The sequence below is a fragment of the Petaurus breviceps genome, unplaced genomic scaffold (assembly GCF_028583685.1).
Source record: "Petaurus breviceps papuanus isolate PSGF00001 unplaced genomic scaffold, PetGlider_PUasm1.0 38, whole genome shotgun sequence".
Taxonomy (NCBI): Eukaryota; Metazoa; Chordata; class Mammalia; order Diprotodontia; family Petauridae; genus Petaurus; species Petaurus breviceps.
This window is the reverse complement of record NW_027186304.1, coordinates 27,503,800-27,524,730: the sequence shown is the minus strand read 5'-3', so window position 1 is coordinate 27,524,730 and position 20,931 is coordinate 27,503,800. Positions and strand designations below refer to the sequence as shown.

Sequence of the window (20,931 nt, the reverse complement as noted above, 5' to 3'; positions counted from 1 at the left end):
AGAAGTCTCCACACAGATGAAATCAAAATCAGTTGTGACAAAACTTATAATTATTAGCAATAAACAAAATTTTTGATGTTTGTCTTTATAGTCAACCCAACAATTACAATATTCTCCAAGTAAGTTTAAATTTTAGAAGTATTAATATCATTGCACCGGAGTCCCACACCCATAAGTAACAGAAGCTCCAAATTTGTACACATCATTTCCTGTCTCCCAACCCCCATTTTCTGTACATTTCTGAAAGTTAGTTTTCATGACTATTTGGTAGTATAGATAAGGAACTGAAGAAGCTATGGCAGTAAACTAGCCAACAAGTGATTCAGTGGCAATAGTTAGACAGGTCATATGACATACATCATACATTTTAACAGTCCCTCTCCCTAGACACACATACACCCAAACACAAATCATCTCCAGGCTATTCATATTTACAAATAAATTATCTTATTTGTGCATTATTCAAACTAGGAAAGAGGTAGATGCACCCACTAAAATTCTATCTATGAATGAAGAATTAAATGACCATAGCTTTCTGTTTGGTCACTGGCAAAAAAACGACAAGGAAAAGAATGATGTAAACTGTTTGTTGTTACTGGTACTAAGGAGAGAAGTAACTTGTAGAATCAATATGGCCATTCTTGGCAGAGTGGGAGGGGATTTCTAGTTGAGCAGAATCCCAAAGATTCATGAATGCAACTGGACTCTTAAGAGATATACTCAGTTCATGTTCTAAGTAGATGATTGTGTATTAATTCACTCTGGGAGAGTTTTTGGACAAATCTAAGAAACAGAATGGAAAATGTAATAAAATTCCAACTACAACTCAAAGAATTGTTCTATGTGGTGATTTGGTCCCATGTACCTGGGGTGTGAATGGTATAATACAATCCCCAAGGAAGATACTGAAATCCTTCCCATTCTTCTGGCAAAGAAAATAATAAACAAATATCATGAGCATCCTTTAAGCCTACGTGTGACTCTCAGGTTTGCTGATGTGTTTACCTTAGATAAACTTCTCAATTATATTAGCTATTACCTTCTGGCAGGAGGAGCGGGTGGCACTTCCTTATTTCTGAATTTCAAATTACTTCTGTCCATTTTGCTACCAAAACTCCCTTCTGAAAAATCCAGCTTTCTCAATTAATTCCTCACAATCCCGAGCCTAATTAAAATTTTCATGTATCTAAAACTATTTTTATATCTTTTTGTGAGAGCACTGATTCTGATTTTCTTGGAACTATACCTGGCTGAAAGTATGGTAAGGTTTCTGCAATTTTTTGTAATACCCGCCACAGCAGCTACCAAGTCCAGCTACTTCAGTGAATGAACTGCTTTAGGAATAAAAATTGTGTAACTCAAAATTTAAAATATGCCTAAGATGAAAAAAAATTAGGTGAAAAGTATTTCAAGGAAAAGAATAAATAGACACTATAATTTCCACCCATTTTTAGGGGGGGAAATAAAATATTATTAAAAATTTTTTTTTAAAGAATTAATGACATGAAAAGAAATAATCATGATGAAGTTAAGAGAGAGCCAGCCTCAAGACCAGGGAAGATCATGGTTGAAGTCCTACCTGTTAACACATGTTAACATGTGAGCCTAGGAAAATTTTTTAGCCCCTCAGCGTTCTAGATAATTTCCTGAGATTGTAAAGTACAGAGAAGATACTAATCTGCACATTGGTAGAGGGAATCTCCTTAATGAGGAGTTCCCAATCCCAATGAAATAACAGGTTTGCTTTTTTTAATACCCCCCCCAAAAACCCCAAAAGTAAAAACAAAACAAAACAAAATCAAACAAAAACTCAGCCTGATTATAAAACCTTGTGTTCAGAACAACAGAGACAGAAACCATGTCTCCTTTCACAAGTTAATACAAGTGAATAGGAGTATTCTAAGAACCAGTAAAGGCAGTAGCATTTACTGTCATTTGGAAGGGGAAGGAGAAAATTATAAAAAATGAAATTAAGCTGAACTAAAAGGCACTTAGGTAGACAAAAGAAAGGCTCACTAGCATGACCAGACACAGAGAACATAATGCTGAACTGCTTCCCTCCCTGGATACCATTAGCCTCTGCTTTTGTAGATCTGAGCCAGGAAGATAATAGATTTAGTGCTGGAAGAAACTTTAGAAGCCTTTTAATCTAATCATTTCATTTTAAAAGATGAGAAACTGATACCCAGAGTGGTTATGAGACTTGCCCAAGGTCACATAAGCATTAAGAAGCAAAGCCAGGATATGAACCCAGGTCCCTTGATATCAAGTCCAAAGTTCTCATGAACCCATCAAAGGAACTCACAAAATCATGTTTAATTCTTAGTATGGAGCTGTGGATCTAGGATCTTAAAATATTCAAACCAAAGAAAATAGTAAATCCCTGGAGAAAAGAAAAAACATATGGCCAAGAATTTGCTTTTTTTTTTTTAAAGTGATTTAGAGAACAAGTATGTACTGAATAATTAAAATAGATTTCATTTTTCACATTATGCAAATATATTTTTCTATTTATAAGGATTATCCTCATTACTACATTTACTATATGAATTGTAAAAAAGGTTTGGGTGTTTGTGCGCATGTGCCCATGTATTTGCATGTTTTAATAAAAACATAATTACTCTGTTGAGATATTCCAAACCTTATGGAAAACTGATTTAGAACTTTTTTTTTTTAGACATCCCTTATACTGTTTTCATAAATGTTACTTTTTAAAGATAAGGGCTTTGAGATTTTAGAAAGAGACCATACTCCTTCCTTTGAAAAAACAAGGTACCACTCTTCACTTAGCTATATATACAAGTTGTTCTGTTTTAGAGAGAGGAGAGTGTGTGTGTGTGTGTGTATGTATGTGTGTGTGCGCGCGCACACGCCTGTGCATAATAGAGTCACAGTATTTATCAGCCCTCCATTTTCTTCTTTGTGGCTGGGATGCAATCAGGAGCTGTTCCCTGGACCACAAGCTGTGCTTCACTCCCTATTGTGATGAGCAGAAATAGGCTAGCATGCTCACAGGAATCCCAGCCCTCTCGTTCAATGACTGCCAAGAACACTTTCTTTTTCTCCTCAGAAAAGTCTAATGGGTATTGCCTTCCTGAAAGGGAAATGCCCAACTACACAGCTGTGTTAATTTCAGTGCACTCTAGGTTAAACCAGCAGAAAACTTGGCATCTCATTTTCATCCACAATAGCGGAGAAAGGTTTCCTAAGGAGTTCTAGGAGATACAAATAGCGTAGAAATCCACTTCAGCCAGAGGGACAAAAGTGTTGATTAATTAACAATGACACAAAAATGGCCTTAAGTGACCAGCATGGTGGAGTGGTCAGAGTGCTAGATTTGGAGTGGGTAGGGACCCTAGGGAGGACTCCCTTGTCTAAAGCTTCCTTGCTGTGTGACCTTGGGCAGATTACTGAGCCTCTGTAAGTCTCAATTTCTTCTCTAAAATGAAAATAATAATGCTTGTTATACTTACCTCATGGTGGTGTTGTGAGGTTCAGATGAGTAATAAATACACAAGTGCTTTGCAACATTATATATATGTGTGTATAATATACACATACATACAGAAAATACTGCAAAATCAACTATGATATTTTCCATCATTATTTGAATTAAAGCTACATAAACAGAAACTGATTTGTTATGCTGATGTGAAGAGTGATACAAAAAATATATCTTTATTGAGCCCTAACTGGAAAGAGAATTCAACCAAAATATTTTCTGAATATACCCCTAAACACATCCTCCAGCATTTAAGAAAAAATTTTTAAGGCAAGTATATTCTTATCTGCCTTTCCAAACTAACATCATAGAATCAGGGAATTTTAGCACTGGAAGGAGCCTCAGAAGTTCACCCAACATATGAGGTTACATGTACAAATGCTTCAGTCCTAACCTATTGCAATAACACCAGTGATATTCTGGTTATAATGCTCTATATGCAGAAGGCAAAGGTAGATGTTATCATTAATTACTTTACTCTCATGGTCCTGTTTAAAAGAGTATGTGGTTTGACACTCTTCTCAGTGTTGGCAATCATAGAACACTGTAGAATTTTGTAGTTGAAAGGGGTCTTAGAGATCATCTAATGATTAAAAACCAATATCCTTATTTTATTGATGATGAGACAAAGTCTAACATGGCTTGCTTACTAAGAAGGTGAAGTAAAAGAGAAAGGTACATCTTCCTATTCCCAGCCTAATGGTTTTTTCCACCACAGAGCTCAGTAAGACAGGTGAACAAACAAATAAACAAACAAAAACTCCAAGAAATTCCCCATAAAAAAACATTTTTTTTTGTTTTTACCTCTGAACAAATTATCCAAGTCAATATCTTCTTTTCCTTTGATTTTCAGACACTTTGCCTGCTGTACAAGTCTGGGCAAAGAACAGAAATAAAATCTAGGTTCATTATCCTGTGAGGTGGGAATAAATCATGGTAGTAGCAGCATGAAACTAAATAAACACCACAGGGTAAACAGTAGTGAATTAGAAGATATTTCGCTGCATTAATTTTTTCTTGAATTTTTTTTTTCCAAGCCAAGAAAAAAGTTTTATTCAGGGAGTAGGCTGAAATGTTGAAAAGTTTGTCCTGTCACAGGTAAAAATCACTTAAAATTCAGGAACTATGTTCTTTAGAACCTAAGAAGAGCTGTTTGGGTAAGAACCAATTGCTACTAAGGGCTTTAGACTCTGTCGCTACAAAGATGATTATAAACATGGTGCTAGAACAATTAGAAAATGGGGGTTTTAGTTAAGTCACTGAATCACAGGGCATTCATTACTTTTGCAGCACTGTAGAATCTTACAGGGTCTCATTTTACAACTCTTTGATTATGGTATGTTATTACAACTTGGCTTAGCACACTTTAAAAAGACGTAAAGTATAAGGAAAAATGTATGATGTAATTAAGTGTGTAGTATTGTTTCCGAGTAGTCAGGAAGCTGACCTATTTTAATTGATTTACATGTTGTAATTGCTTAATAAAAATAATAAAATTTATTTTCCTTATGTTAACAACATTTTGAAACTATTTACTTAATTCCTCCCACTCCCCACTCTCTCATTTTATTCTTATAGAATCATAGAACCTTAGAGCTGGGTCCTCAGAGACCACCTAGCCCAACCCAGCTCTTAATAAGTCTTCCAACAATTGGTCATCTAGTCATTCTTTCAAAACCTCCAATGACAGGGAATTCACCAGCTCTAGAAGCAGCACATAACATTGCTGGAGAGCTCTTACTTCTTAGGAAGATTTTTTTTCTTACACTAAACTTAAAGTTAAGTCTCACTCTGTATCTTCTACTCAATATTCCTGGCTTATTCTACAGGGAAGAAGGATAACTCGAATTCTTTTTCCATATGATAGCCCTTCAAGTATTTGAACACAGATATCATGGTTCCCCTTACATCTTCTCTTTTCAGGGCTGGGCACTCCCATTTCCTTCACCCAATCCTCATGCAATCTCAAATCACCATCCTAGCTGCCCTCTTCTGGAGGCTTTGCAGTTTATAAACAGTCATCTTAAAATGAGGCAACCAGAATTGAATTTATTATTGCAATCAGATAATTATAAATATGGTACTAGAACAGCTAGAAAATGGGAACTTTAGTTAAGTTGCTGAATGTCAGGGAATTTATTAATTTCTGTTGATGTGTTCCAAATACAGTCTGAACGGGGCAAAGTACAGGGGGACCATCACCTCCCAAGTCCTCATGGCAATTTTTTGCACCAACTAAGGTTATCTTAGTTTTGTAAAGGAGGAAAAGTGAGGAAGAGGTGAGATGGATAACATGAACAATTAAGGGAGATGCATTTTAGAGCACATGCAAAAATTTTACATAATTTAAGAAGAATTATACATAACTATGACTAAGTTTTATATGTAGATAAAATCTATTTGTGTAAAAAAGCCTAAGTGTTATAGAACACACAAAGTCAATGGGCTTAGCATCTATTATAAACATTTTTCTTTGCAAATTAAATATTGAAAATATAATTTCTAATAAAATGAATATTTGGCACCTTCATAATGGGGCAGCACTGTGTATTTATTACAAATTGAATATAATCACATAAAACAGCAAGCACATTTTACATATTTATTGTAATACAAGATAAAACCACAAAAAATGCTAAAATTGAAAGCTAAGTATAGTTAATATTTTATAAGAAAGACAGCATAGCATATTAGAAAAGATATGAAATCAGGAGAGACCTAGGTATGGAATCTGACACTTGCTAGCAAAATGACAATGAGTGAATCACTTTTCTGATCTGTAGTTTCCTCATCCATAAAAATGGAGGAAGTAATACCTGTGACTCCTATCTCAAAGGGCTGTAGTGAGGATCAAGAAGGAAGCAGGTATGAATCATGGTTCTATAATTTGCTATCTCTGTGACCTGAGATAATCACTTAACCTCCCTGGGCCCCATGTTCCTTAGCTATAAAATGATGGGGTTATGTTAAATGGTCTCTAAAGTCCTTTCCAGCTCTAAACCTATTTAAAAAGTGCTACCTACCTACCTACCTACCTACTTATCTGTCTGTCTGCTGGTCTTTCTTTCTATCCATATACATAGATACATCAGCGATCATATTTTAGAAATGATTTGTCAGGATTAAGAAATGAAACTGTAATTTTTTGTTATAAGGAATGACTCTCTGGAGGGGAGAAGTAAAGAGATACAGGAAGAAATCTCAGTGATATAAAAACAAAAGGTAGCAGTATAAATCTATTAAAAATAAATGAAAAAAGACTAAAAGCTTACACAGAAGCCTTTCATACCTGTAAACATAAGAGTCCAGTTCTTCCATTCACTCTATGTGAATAAAAAGACCCCTGAATAAAATAAATGAGAGGGAAAGGAGAGAAAAGAGAGATCATCCAAAGAGCCTCAAAAGAGAATAGTTTCTTAGATAAGGAAAAGGAAATAACAACGGAGTCAATAAGCAGCGGCGGGGGGAAAGGGGGAGAATAACCACCTTCAACAGGATGAACAAATATGATTGATAAAAAGATTCACATGAAAAGACACCAGAAGGGGGGAAAAACATCCATAGTAACTTTCACAATGGCCCAAGAAATGGAAACTTTGAATAAAGGAATGGAATCAATGAGAAATCAAATCCTTGGGCTGGAAGGCCAATTTGCAGCAGAAGCAAAAATTCAGCAAAGCAAGAACATAGGATGATGTGACTGGAGGGGAGGAGAGGGGGAGATATCCTACAAGAAAAGATGAGAGAGTGAGAAGATCTGTCAGAGAATTTATCTGAAAATCAGGAGATAATCTAGGAAAAAATATGAAGAAAAATAGTTTAACCATGATATTTTCAAGAAACTACTTTTTTAAAAATGTCGCTGAATTAGTAGGATCAGGAGATGATGCAAATCTACTAGATTCACAGGGCACCCTCAAAGACAAACATCAGATTCAACTCATCTGGGTAAAGAGTCATTGAATTCTAGACCTACAGGGACAAAAAGAAATAGTCTTACCAGTGGCTTAGGAGAAACCCTTCACTATCTAGGTAATCCAATTCAAATTTCACTGGCTTATTATCTATCAGGATAAGAGAGGAAAAAAAGACTATTATGTGATAGTAAAACAAGAGTTGGGAGTGTTATAGCCTGGAATTATTTCAAGGAAAGAACAGAGCAGGGGAAATATCATGAATATTTTTCAGAGTAAACAAAAATTCAATGGGACTTTTAAAATTTGTGGCAATATTAAATGATAAGGGAGGAGGGGAATTGGTGTATGAATCTTTGAAATTCATTATGTACACTATTGTAGACTGTAGCATTTATAATTAATTTAACTGGATAATGTTTGATATATGCAATTAGAGGTAGAATATATTGTATAGATGAACTAAGAGGGTTTAAAATAAACTTAGCACTTATCACATATATTCAGCTGCTGGACTTACAATATTCAAATATTCAACAAAGAGAAGAGGAAATGAGTAATCTTGAAAGGGACACTCCTACCTACCACAGGTGAGAAGAAAGAGAAAAGGCCAATACTTCAAAACCAAGAAAAAAACTATCTATACAGTTAATGCAATCTATCAGGTCATGGATGCGAACTGTATTTCACTGAATTACACCCATTTGCAAAGAAGGTGGTCATTTGAGGAAAATGTTAACTATTTAAAGGAAAATTTGGTGATAACTGAGTTGATCTAGAAAATTGAGTTAGGGTTCTAGGAATTAGAATGGTGTTAAAAGCTTGGTCTGCTATTATCTCACACACCTATTGAGGAAGGCAAGGCAGGTAGAGGGCATGAATTCAGATGTTCCAGGATAAGTAGGGCTCAGCTGATGGCGGGGAGGGGGGGAAGATGGGGGGAATCCTCACTAAGTTTGGCTCCAATATGGCAAGCTCCAAGAGCAGGGGTTCCTTAGGTTATCCAAAAAAAGACAAACTTGTTCAGCTTGGTAAAGGGGTAGGCCAAATCTGTACTGATAAGCAGTGGGGTCAGCCCATGACTGCTGCTGCACTTCCACTCTGGGGCAGATAAATTTTAGAGACCAAGTCTTTAAAAAAAAAAATCAAACAATGAACAAAAAGTTGAATTGATGGTTTAGGTGAGTTTCATTCTCTTCAAGAAGCCCAACGGACACAAAATTGATAGAGTAATTGGCCTAAAGTTTGGAAAATCTGAATTCAAATTTGTCCTCAGACCTTTCCTTAGTAGGGGACCCCTGGCCAAGTCCCTTAACTTGTCTGCCTCAGTTTCCTTATCGGTAAAGTGAGAATAATGATAGAATCTACCTCCCAGGGTTGGTGTAAGGATTAAATAAAATAATTGTAAAGCATTTGTCACAGTGTCTAGTAGACAGAGGGCGCTTAATCAATGCTTGTTTTCTTCCTTCCTTCCTTACCTTAGTGCCTTCCCTCTAGATCATACTGAATTTATGCTGTGTATATTTTTCTGCATGTAGTGGTCTGCATCTTGTTCCCTCCTTTAGACTATGAAGTCTTAGACAGCAGGGACTGTCTTCTGCCTTTCTCTGTATTCCCTGTACTTAGCACAGAGCTTAGCAACTGGTAGGAACTTAAAAAATGCTAGCCGACTGACTGGGAGTTATAGCGATTATCTGCATGTATCAGCAAAAGGCTGATTAGAACTGAGTACAAACAATGTGATGTTCAATGTAAATGGATTAAACATCGATAAAAAAGAAAAGGATTACATAATGGAAACAAGGGCAAACTCCAACAAGTCTACAGTAGTTTACTATAGGTGAGTATATGCCATGCCTATGACAGAAAGACCACTGGGGATCCCAATGTTGTGTGACAGTGTCTAGAAAACCAGAGATTGCAATCCTCATTCTGGATAGTTCATTGAAATTAGAAACTAATGAGAGAACAGTGGCAACTCTGTCATTATTAAATAAACCACTGACAGAGAAAGTAAATCAATATTAAAGATATGCATACCTAAATAGCTTAATAACTAAAATTTTAGGGTTAAGGATTAGTTAAATTGCAAAAGGATCTAGACAGAAAACAAGAATGGCAGGTGATTTCAACATCACACATTCCATATATAACTGAAACATAAAAAGTTATATAATGAAGCAGTATACTAGAAAAAGAATCAGATAAATATGTGGGACTAAGTAGATTTATTAAGACTATTTTTAATTAAAATAAGCAAGGGACATTTAGAAAAAGTGATCAGAATTTAGGGTGTAAAGACTTTATGAATAAATTCAGAAAATGCATATATTTAAATACTACTTCTACGAAATGTTAATTAATATAATAATTTAAAAAAGGAAATTTGATAAAATTCAGGCCTTATGATGGCTTATTTAGAAAACTCAAGGGCCTTAGTGATTACTGAATCCAACCCCCTCATTTTACAGATGAGGCTCAAATGGATGAAGTGATTTACCCAAGTTTACAAAACTAACAGGGAATAAAAAAATAAATGTATATGTATGTATGCATACACATATATACATATATTCGATTATAGAATATTTTTTGTGAAATAAATTATGAACTAAAAATGAAAAAGATAGGAGTGACTAGGTGGCGCAGTGAATACAGCACCCACCCTGGAGTCAGGAAGACCTGAGTTCAAATGTGAACTAGGACACTTAACGCTTACTAGCCATGTGACATTGGGCAAGTCACTTGACCCCAATTGCCCTGCCTTCCCCCCTCCAAAAACAAACAAACATAAAAAATGAGAAAGATATTCAGTGTTCAGGGCTAAGTTGAAGAACGTTTAACAATGTTTCAGAAAACAAATCTTTTGATTAAATGCTTTACCAATCCCAACACCAATAACATAATTCATAGCATAAGAACAAGAAAACTCAAGTACAAGTATGAAAAGTAAAGAATACTCAAAGAAGCAATGAAAAAGAAAAAAAGAAGCAAGTCTTTTATCTCCAGATCTCAAATCAAATCAAATTTCTAAATGGTCATAATTATCAAAATTATTTAGTTATGAAGAAAAAATATATCAGAGATAACAATGGCTAAGAACCAGATGCATACAAGAACCTGTTGTCTGATGAACTGTTCCATTCACTTTAGGCACATTCTCTCTCATCTGAGCTTCACAAACACTTTCTGAGGCAAGTTGGAGAATCTGTATTATTCCCAATTCTATAGAGGAGGAAACTTGAGGCTCAGAGCCATAGTCACATAGTCATAGAGTTCATAACAGTTAATAGTCATATAGTTAGTAAGAGTTGGAGAAAGGATCTTGTTTATCACTTTTAAAAATATCAGTTATTTCCCCTCATAGAACCCTCTGTTGTATTAAAGAAAAAGAATTAAGAAAAAACTGACAAAGGGACCGTTTCTGAGAGCGTGTGCAAAGATGGGTCATTGTGTTAAATCTGATTAACCTGCTTTTAAAAGTTACCTTTATTCACATTATTCTGGTCATCATCCATATTGTTCTATTGGCTACTTTACTTCATACTGTAAATCTGATATTTCAACTTCTCATATCTGTCACTTCTTACAGTGTGATATTGTGCTCTATATGATATATATGACACACTATTATATTAATATGCCATACTTTCTTCACCTCTCTCCTAATCAACAGCTATCAAATTTGTTCCTGGTTTGTTTCTTTGTTCGTTTTTCTATTAAAAAAGTAACCAGTTTTCTCAAAATGCTGTACCCTCACCCCATTTTTATTACTGAAATCCTTCACAAATCTTTAAAACCTACTTCAAATGCTACCTCCTCTGCAGCCAAGGTACCTAATCTTTCTTGTGTCATAGGAGAATCCACTAAAGCTTATTATGGATCAATAATGTTTTTAGTGTACAAAATAAAGTACAAATCTGTTATATCAAAGTATAGTTATAAATATATTTTAAAAGTTCAGAAACTCTAAGAATGCCTTTCCAAGACTTCTCATGCCCTCTTATTCCACAGTATTCTTTCCCTCACCACCTATTTAGAAGTGAAACAATTTTTACAACAGGGATTTACAACATCCATACAGTTATCAATATAGAATACTATGGTATACATTCAGTCTGTCTGACAGTGAAATCAGCTATTTCTTGGCAAGGTCCACTGCCAACTTTTGTCATCAATTTAATTCAACAAATTTTATTAAGCTTCTATCATGTACAAAGAACTATGTTAAGTAGTGAGGGGTAGGAAGGAACTGTAATTGTATAAAATAGAAAAATAGAATTATGAAAGAAACTGATTACATTCTAATATAATGATACAAATACTTTTTTTAAAAGTTCACAGATATCAAGCTAAGAACTCCTGCTTTAAAAAGATCTATGATTTCATTAAGGTGGATATTCCCATCACTGAAGAAAATTATAACTTTGAATATAAGGTCTTCATGAGTTACTAATACGCCCGTGAAAATTATTACCTGATAGCTGACCTTCCAGTGATGGACCTCTGAACTCAGCTAGACAGGTGTGATGATAAGGAAATGTGAAGATCTTCTATGCCCCTTAAGAGGACTAGGGAATTTGAAGATCTTCCCTGAGTCTTAATGGGCCTCATTTGGAGCCCAACAAGAGAAGTTTGCTTTGGGGAAGTTGTTTTTCAGGGAGACCCACAATTTTTGTTACTTTGTAATTAGGAAGTGGGTCACAAAGGTTGTGATGTCCTCTGACCCTGGAGAAGGCTATATATACCCTTGAGGTGAGGTTTTGCTTTGGGGCTTACTTTGGGAAGAGTTGTGTAATTTAGCCACATGAGACCCTGGGCAGCCGTTGAGCACCCTGGCTTTGAAAACCCAGATATTGGTGCTTCTCTCTCTGGTAACTATGCATGTATGTAATGGTCAGACAGCTAGATGCTCTGTTGATCTGTTGAATTGTGTTATTTTCTATCTGTATTTTTGTCTGCTTGTAATTTCTGTTTGTATTCTCTGAAGTTCAGGGTGCTGACTTTTTCCCCTGAACTGAGTGAATGATGTATACATATTACATATATATATATACACACACACACATATATGTATGTATGTATGTATGTGTATTTGATTAAAATAAGATAGTTAACCCCTTTTGAGTTGCTTTCTTTTAGAAAAGCAGATCAAAGACCCTGTGCCAGCCGTCATCCTGGGTATGCCAGGGTGCCTGCTGTTACAACAGATCATAAGACAACAGACAGAACCGGGCTTGTATCTGTTTGGAGTCCAGGGGTATAGTTTTTGAAAACCCCAAATCTCCTGCAGTTCATAAGGAGGCAGTGAGTATGACTTATGTGTGCATGTGTGTACTGTATGTTACGTCCAGAGTTATGCTGGAGCCAGCTCAAACTGGCTAATGAGAGTCAACTGCTAAATTTTCATTGTGAGCAATTTACACCTTAGAAAATTGACAAAGCTATAAATGAGGCCTTGATTTATTGTTTTGCTGAGTTTCTATACTTAAGAAAGTGATGGAGAAAATGTTAATAATGCATTTTACCCTTAAAAGTATATCACCTACATGCTTTTATTTTTCAGAGAGCTAGCTATTAAACATTTACCAGAACACTTGGGAAAGGTGGGGAGAGTAGGGAAAAGAAAGGGTACTGAACTGTGTACTAAAAGAAAAAAAAAACAGACCCAACAACTTGGACCTATTTTTGTCTGAGAGGCAAAGGAAAATTTTTTTTCTAACATAAGGAAGGCAGCAGTAACATCCTGTTTTGGCCCTTTATTTGTATTTCTTTATAGACTGACTTTTACATTTAGAACAAATGATGAAATGGAATTGTGTTCAAGAGACTTGCTATTGTCATGTGTCTTTTTGAAGCATAAAAAAAGAAGCTTAAGGACTTTGAAAAACAGCATATGACTAGTTTATACATGCAAATATATCTTTTTCCAAAATGTCCTTCTCTAACTTTGTGACAGGAGTTTGGAATTGCCTGCAATGTCATATGATTTTCTTGTTTTCCTATGTGCCTCCCCTCCCTCTAAGGTCTACTCGCCAGACCCTCTCCCACATAGCCATTAAAGCAGAAATACCAGGGTCCAAGATCCTGGAGGACTCCGCTCACTTTTTGTTATGGCTTAAACAGTTTTTAGTTTGTTTTGTTTTTTGATATAGAACACATTTACATTTAGTAGTGGAAGTAAGTGCCTTGCATGAGAACATATTGTAGAAAGCATAAGGCACTACATAAATGTGAGGAGATGGTAGTAGGATTAGCCAAAAGAATTTCAGAACTGGGAGAGATCACAGAAATCATCTCATTAAAACCTCTCTCTTTATAAATGAGATACATGAAAGTTCAGAACAGTTCAGGGCCTTGGCCAAGGTCACAGAGCGAGTTACCAGCAGAAGCTGACTTCAGGATTCTTTCTACTTCATCAGAGGGCATCCCTCAGTAAACCTGTGCTGGACCCATCATTGGATACGGATGATCTTTGGAGACACAGTTAAATCTTTTCAAAATTTCGATTCATATTAAGAGATGGAAAATATCACATGGTAAAAAATAACCCGTTAAAAGTCATAAGATATGAAGAGTCAGCACAGGCTCTATTGGTGAACCTTTTCATATAATATATGTATGTGTATGTATTTGTTTATTTATGGACATATGTATACCCAATGACTCCTCTACATATGAACAGTTTTAATATAGGTGTTTGCCTGGTCATTTCACTTATCCAGATTCTTAAACCTTTCAAAGTTGCTTATGTTTTACAATGTGCATGAACTCAAGGCAGAGATTGAGACATTTTTTTTAGACATGGAAAATGTGTGGATTGTTTTGGTTGACTATTCATATCTGTCATAAGGATTTTGTTTCTTTTTTTTCCCATTGGGGAAGGGGGAGAAGAGAAAATAAATTTTTGCTTTTTAAAGAAAGTATGTACACACACATATATAAATGTATATATATACACACATACATATATGTATATATGTGTGTATGCATATATTTACTTTACTAGCTAGAGAGTGGAACCAAGGAAGACACTTAGAAATTTACAGATTTATATACTTAAAAAAGAATTTTAAAATAGTTCCTGAAAATCAGAGCAAGAAAAAAGGCCTACCTAAAATTTAACAAAAGTAAAATACTGTCAGATAAATCTGATATGCATTACAATTTAATAGGCCTCTTAACAAAATAGTATGCTTAAAATAATAACCAGATACATTTATCCATGGTTTTTCTTTTTCTTGTCTATTAACTTCATAATATCAGGTAACCTTAAGTATATAGATAACAAATCAATAACTCATTCTAAGTTACCAATTTGGTTTCCATGATTATAAATTTGTGCATATGTCTATATATATACTTTAATATTTCAGGGTTTTGTCATTTTGATGGTGTGATTTTTAAGTTTTTATGTTTCAAGAAGACACATGACAACAGAAGGTCTGTTGAACAACATTCCATTTCATCATTTGTTCTAAATGTAAAAGTCACATAAGTAGACACCACAACTCCCTACACCTTAGCAGACAGTATTTAAGAGTTTCCTGTACATAGCGTCAGTCACCAGGCTTGAGCTTGAATCTTGTCCTGTTCCACAGAATGTTCCAAAACTTGTGCTCTTTCACCTACTACAGCTTTTGATAACCAAAGGTAACCTCCTATTGAGGTTACCACTCCACACACCTTGTCTCCCCATGAATTTAATTACTTCAAACACTTCATTGATTTATTCACCATCCACACTGGGGATGATAAGGACATCGTAAGTCGGTAGGTAAAGGGATAGGAAGAGGGCAGATAGATGGAGCGGGGGATAGATAATAATGTCTAACATTTATACACTGCCTATTATGTGCTCAGCACTGTGCTAAATGATTTACAAATATTTCATTTTATTCTCATAACAACGCTGGGATATAGGTACTATTATTATCCCCACTTACAGATGGGGAAACTGAGACAAATGGGGTAAATTAAAATAGCTCAGGTCACATAGCCAGATTCTGGAGGTTTGCTAGGTGATCAGAGAATTTTTTTAAATAGAATTCTCTATGACTAAAAAACACTCCCTATTAAGAGTATAAAAACACTAAATTGAAGGCTCTTTTAGAGTTTATGACTCTATGACTTCAATTCTAAAAATCATACTGAAGGGGTGGCTAGGTGTCAAAGTGAATAGAGCACTGGCCCTGGAGTCAGGAAGACCTGAGTTCAAATCCGGCCTGAGATACAACACAACATTAGCCGTGTGACCCTGGGCAAGTCACTTAACCCCAACTGACCTACCTACCCTGCTCAAAAAAAAAATCAGACTGAAGCAACATTTATTAATCATCAACTTGGTGTACAAGGAGCTGTTTTAAGCTGTAGATTAGCAAAAATCAATGACACATCCTGCTTCCAAAGAACCGACAATGTAATGGAGCAAGAGGGAGAAGGACCATCACCCCTCCTTCACACACACAAACACGACTCACAGGAGAGCAGAATAAATAGAGGCCCAGGTAAAGCACTATGAGGAATCTGATAAAAGAGAGATCATTTTTTACTGAGGGAGGAATAGACATTCCAGGGAACAGCTTCATCAAGGTGGATGCAGTGGGACTTGAAAGAAGGGAGGAACTTTAAAGGATGCAGAAGAAGAGAAAACATAGTGAGAATGGAGAAGGGAAGAGGAGAAATTAGAATCAAGAATACTTGAATTTGGCTAGAATAAAGAGGAGTGGATGGGGCAGCCAGGTAGCACAGCAAGTAAGAGCACCGGCCCCAGAGTCGAGATGACCTGGGATCGAATCCTGGGGTCAGACACTTAGCACCCACCCAGAAACACCTGGCCGTGTAACCTGGAGCAAGTTACTTAACCCCAATTGCTTAGGCTCAGCGAGTAAGAGCACCCAGAGTCGGGATGACCTGGATCAAATCTGGGTTCAGATACTCAGCACCACACCCAGAAATAACTGGCCTTGTAACCTTGAGCAAGTTACTTAACCCCAATTGCTTTAAAAAAATAAATAAAGAGGAGTGGTAAAGAGATAAGGTCAGACAAGTTGCAGTCAGATGGCAGAAATCCTTGAATGCTAGAACTGGGAGGGAATGCTTTATTCGGTAGCAACAGAGAGCAGATGGAGGTTTTTGAGTCAGAACAGTGATATAATCAGTTAAGAAGACTATTCAAGTAGAGAGGTGAAAAAACGATTGGAGAGGGAAGAAGCTGGGAGCAAGAAAACCCATTAGGAGGGCAGTCAAGGGAAAGAGAGACAGGATCCTGAATTATGGATTACAGTACAAGGAGAAAGAAGATAAGAGAGGGAAGAGATAGATATCACAGGTTTTGTAAATCGAGTGGATGAATGGGGTGAGAGAAGAGTGAAAAGTCACAGATGACTTCAAAATCTGAGACTGAGTGAAGGATGGAAGTGCCATGAACAGAAATGGCAAAACTGGAAGGAAAAGCAGGATTAAGGGATGAGGAATTCGTCTCTGGACAGAATGAATTTAAGGCAGCAATAGAGCATTCAGTAGACAGCTGGAAATGTAGGAATAGTACTCTGGAAAGAGGATACAGATTTGGGGGCAGGTCAGTGCAGAAAATATTTTGGAGAGAAGAAAGTTGTTATTTATAGTAATATTTAAAACAAGGGAATTTTATAATATAAATGTTACAATATTAATAAGTTATATTTCAAATAAATCAATGGGTCATTCACGGAGTCACAGAATTTGAGAACTAGAGAGGAGATCTCACTTGTCATCTAGGCCTATACACAAAAGGATTCTTCAAGAAAACATACCTGACAAATATAGCTAAGTTAGAGAGAGAGATCTGAGTCTTATCTTTGTATTTCTAGGGCTTCCAAGAGGGCAGACTTATCTCTTAAGGCAGCCCATCCCACTCTTGGAAAACTCTAATCATTGAGAAGTTTTTTGTGTGCCATCTAGACTTTTTTTTTGGAGGGCAATTAGGGTTAAGTAACTTGCCCAAGGTTACACTGCTAGGTTTGTGTGTGTGTGTGTGTGTGTGTGTGTGCTAAGTGTCTGAGGCCAGATCTGAACCCAGGTCCTCCTGACTCCAGGGCCAGTGCTCTACTCACTGCACCACCTAGCTGCCCCCTAACTTTTTTTAAGATTAACTTTTACCATATGAAACTTCTATTCATTACTGCTGGTATGACCCCCTGAGACAAAAAAATACATCTAATCTCTTCTTGACATGAGAGGATCAAATGAGGTAATACGTGTAAAATTCTTGCAAACCTTAATAATGCTATATAGATGCTAGTAATAATAACAATTTTTCCTGGTTCTTCTTGTCTCCAACAGTTCTTTCAACTAATCTTCATATGCCATGGTTTCAAAGTCTTTCATTACCCTGGTTGCCTGCTCTGCATACTCTAGAGATTATCAATGTACTTCTTAAGGCCTGGTGCCCACAACTAAACAAAACATTCCACCGGAGGTTTGATGAAAGCAGAGAACATTGGGACTCTCACCTAGCTATTCCTGGAAGTTCTTTTCCACTTAATGAAGCATTCTATTCCCCTTGGTGTGATGAGCAAAATCAGTATTAGTCATGAGTATATATCATGGTACTGATAAAAGGGTTCCTATGATAGGACTTCAACAAATGAAGATATCAACTCCCCTTTAGAAAAGGAGGTGGTGTCCAGAACTCTGATATTTTTTGACTTGGGAAGAATAAAGACATAAAATAGAAGGGTTTGGGTTTGTTTTGTTTTGCTTTTGCTCAATATTTGCCTAGCATAGCTCATTCAGGATGAATTACAATATTTTACCCCCAAAATATATTAGACCTTAAACCATATGTACATTTTGCCTTGGTTTAAAAATGTTTCCAAAGTATTGTGAAGTAGTTAACCTTAGGTTATAGTGACAAAGTGGAACAGTAAGCAAGATAACCCAAGGCCAGAGAACAATGGAAAAAAAGAACTACTGAAATCTGTTTTGAGTGTGCACTGTATCACCTTTAGCAGTTTTGCCTTTCTATTTATGTAAGGTTCAGGCTGTTAAAAATATATTTATATTATCCAAAACTTGCTATCCTGCTGTAAGGGAAACAGCCCGGAAGCATGCCCCAGGGCAATGGGGGAGTCAACCTATGGCTGGAACTTTTTCCTGGATAAATCACAAAATAGGTAAGGGAAAACTGCCTGTATTGTACAACCAGCACTGTAACATGGCATGACATTTAGAACTTTAGGGCAGGTATGGCTGAATAATAGTGGATGATGCAATGTCTTTTTCAGTGGTGTAGAATCATAGAATCTCAATATTAAAAGGAAACTCCATGGTCATCAGGGTGCAGGGATGCTAATCCTTTCTTGCATCATGAACCTCCTGGGCTGTCCGTTTAAGCCTATGGACACCCTTCTCAGAATAATGTTTTTAAATAATTGAAGGAAAAGCTAAATTTCACTTAGTAAAAACATCCATTTCTTTTTTCCTCATCCAAGTTCACAGAATCCTTGAAATTGATCCACAGAACCTTTTGGTAGAGTCACTCACTGATGACAGTTTAAGTTCAACCATAACCCTTAACTTAATCAAAAATACCTTCTAGGGGAGGCTAGGTGGTGCAGTGAATAGAGCGCCAGCCCAGAGTCAGGAGAACCTGGGTTCAAATCTGGCCTCCCACACTTAACACTTACTAGCTGTGTGACCTTGGGCAAGTCACTTAACCCCAATTGCTCCTCAAAAAAAAAGAATACCTTCTATCTGGGGCAGCTAGGTGATATAGTAGATAGAGCACTGGCCCTAGAATTAGGAAGACCTGAGTTAAAATCTGGCTTTAGATACTTACTAGTTGTGTGACCCTGGGCAAATCACTTAATCCCAATTGCCTAAAAAAATATACCCTCTATCTAATTTCAAATGCAGAACCAGAATGGGCATGTTAACTAAAATAGAACTTAACCTAGCCAACTCGAGGGTGTTTAGTTCTTTGCATCCCTCAGACAGGTCCAGTTTGTCCTCATTTGACCAGTTTTTCTACTTTTTCCTAGTTAGGTTTCCAGTGTAGAGGCAGTAAGAAGAGTGATAACTCTGTGTCCTGGGAGTTAGGACACCTGGGTCCTACTATAATGTTAGCCCTACCATTAACTGGTAGGTGTGACCATGGGCAGGTTGCCTAAGAATTCTGGACCTCTCTTTTCTCATCCATAAAGGAAGTGGCTGAACCAGATAACCAGTAGGATTCCTTTTCATCTCTCAGAGTTTATGATTTATGAATGCCATAGTGGACAAATACTTTCTTCAAGTCAAGGTGGAGATGTTCTGGGGTAAGAAGGCCCTTTCCATCTCTGTCCCAGGGCCAATGTACTTATTGTTATTCAGCCTCTCTTTTCAGTTCTGTCCGACTCTCCGTGACCCTATTTGGGGTTTATTTGGGCAAAGATACTGGGGTGGTCTGCCATCCTCTTCTCCAGCTCATTTTACAGAAGAGGAAACAGGCAAACAGTTAAATGACTTGCCCAGGGTCACACAGCTAGTTAAGTGTCTGAGGTCAGATTTGAACTCATAAAGATGAGTCTCCCTGACTCCAGGCCCAGCACTCTATCCACTGTAACACCCAGCTGCCCCTAAGTCAATATACTACTAGTCACTAATTGCTTCTGGGTTTCTGTAGGCATTTGAATTATTATTCGGTTAAGAGGGAATTCAATTCAGTCATCATGGGATTCAATTAGTTCAGGAACCCCCAAGTCATTCAAATCCAATAAACAAGTACTTAATTCCTGAGATTTTGTATGTGCATATGGCAGAGGATGAATATATTTAGGCTTGATAAAATTTCCTAGTTTCTTCAAGTCAAGATTTTTATGGCAACTTTCTAATTACCTTATTTTTACTTTCAATGGCAACAAAAAACTCTCTGGGTTGCTCTCAGTGTGGGACCAATGGGCTTCTTGCTAAGGAACACAGTGAGCTGAATGGCTATTTTCACTACATTTGTCCTGCTGTGATCTTATGAGAAGATATACTTTTTGCTTCAAGACAGACAGATGTGGCACAAAAAGCAATTCTGCATAGTGAATAGGCTGTTGGAAGCAAAATAAGAAACTCCAGAATTCACATCCCACCTTGGAAACCCGCTAGGCAGCCAATGAGCAAGCTACTGTCCCTAAGTTTCTTCCCTGTTAAAATGAGGATAATAATATTTGTAGGTTGTATCTCTCAAAAGGTTATTGTGGGGCTCAAATGAGATGATGCCTGAAAAACACTTGGTGAACTTTAAAGAGCTATGTAAATACTAATTATTAGTGTGCTGTTAATTAATGGTACTGAATGCATACCTACTATGTGTCCAGAGATGTGAGCATACAAAGTACTATAAGGCAAAGAGCTTCTACCCAAGAGCTTAAACATTGGTTTGGCAAATGAGATACAAGTAGAGAATAATGAGTGAAAAGACAGAAAACAGTAAGATTCTGTGGCACACGAAAAGCCTAAAAAGGACCAAAGAAAAGACAGACTGGCATGAGCTGTTTGTCCAGG

At 36.6% G+C, this 20,931-nt stretch overlaps 1 protein-coding gene across 6 annotated transcripts in view; it reads right to left on the bottom strand.

The window, feature by feature from the left end:
- L3MBTL4 (L3MBTL histone methyl-lysine binding protein 4) overlaps window positions 1–20,931 on the bottom strand; it is a 450,236-nt gene that overhangs the window by 198,644 nt on the left and 230,661 nt on the right. For all 6 annotated transcript variants that reach the window (XM_069099671.1, XM_069099669.1, XM_069099670.1 and 3 more), the window contains one exon: window positions 4,307–4,377. In XM_069099671.1, the coding sequence (XP_068955772.1) occupies window positions 4,307–4,377 (71 nt within the window). The remainder of the gene's footprint in view (window positions 1–4,306; window positions 4,378–20,931) is intronic.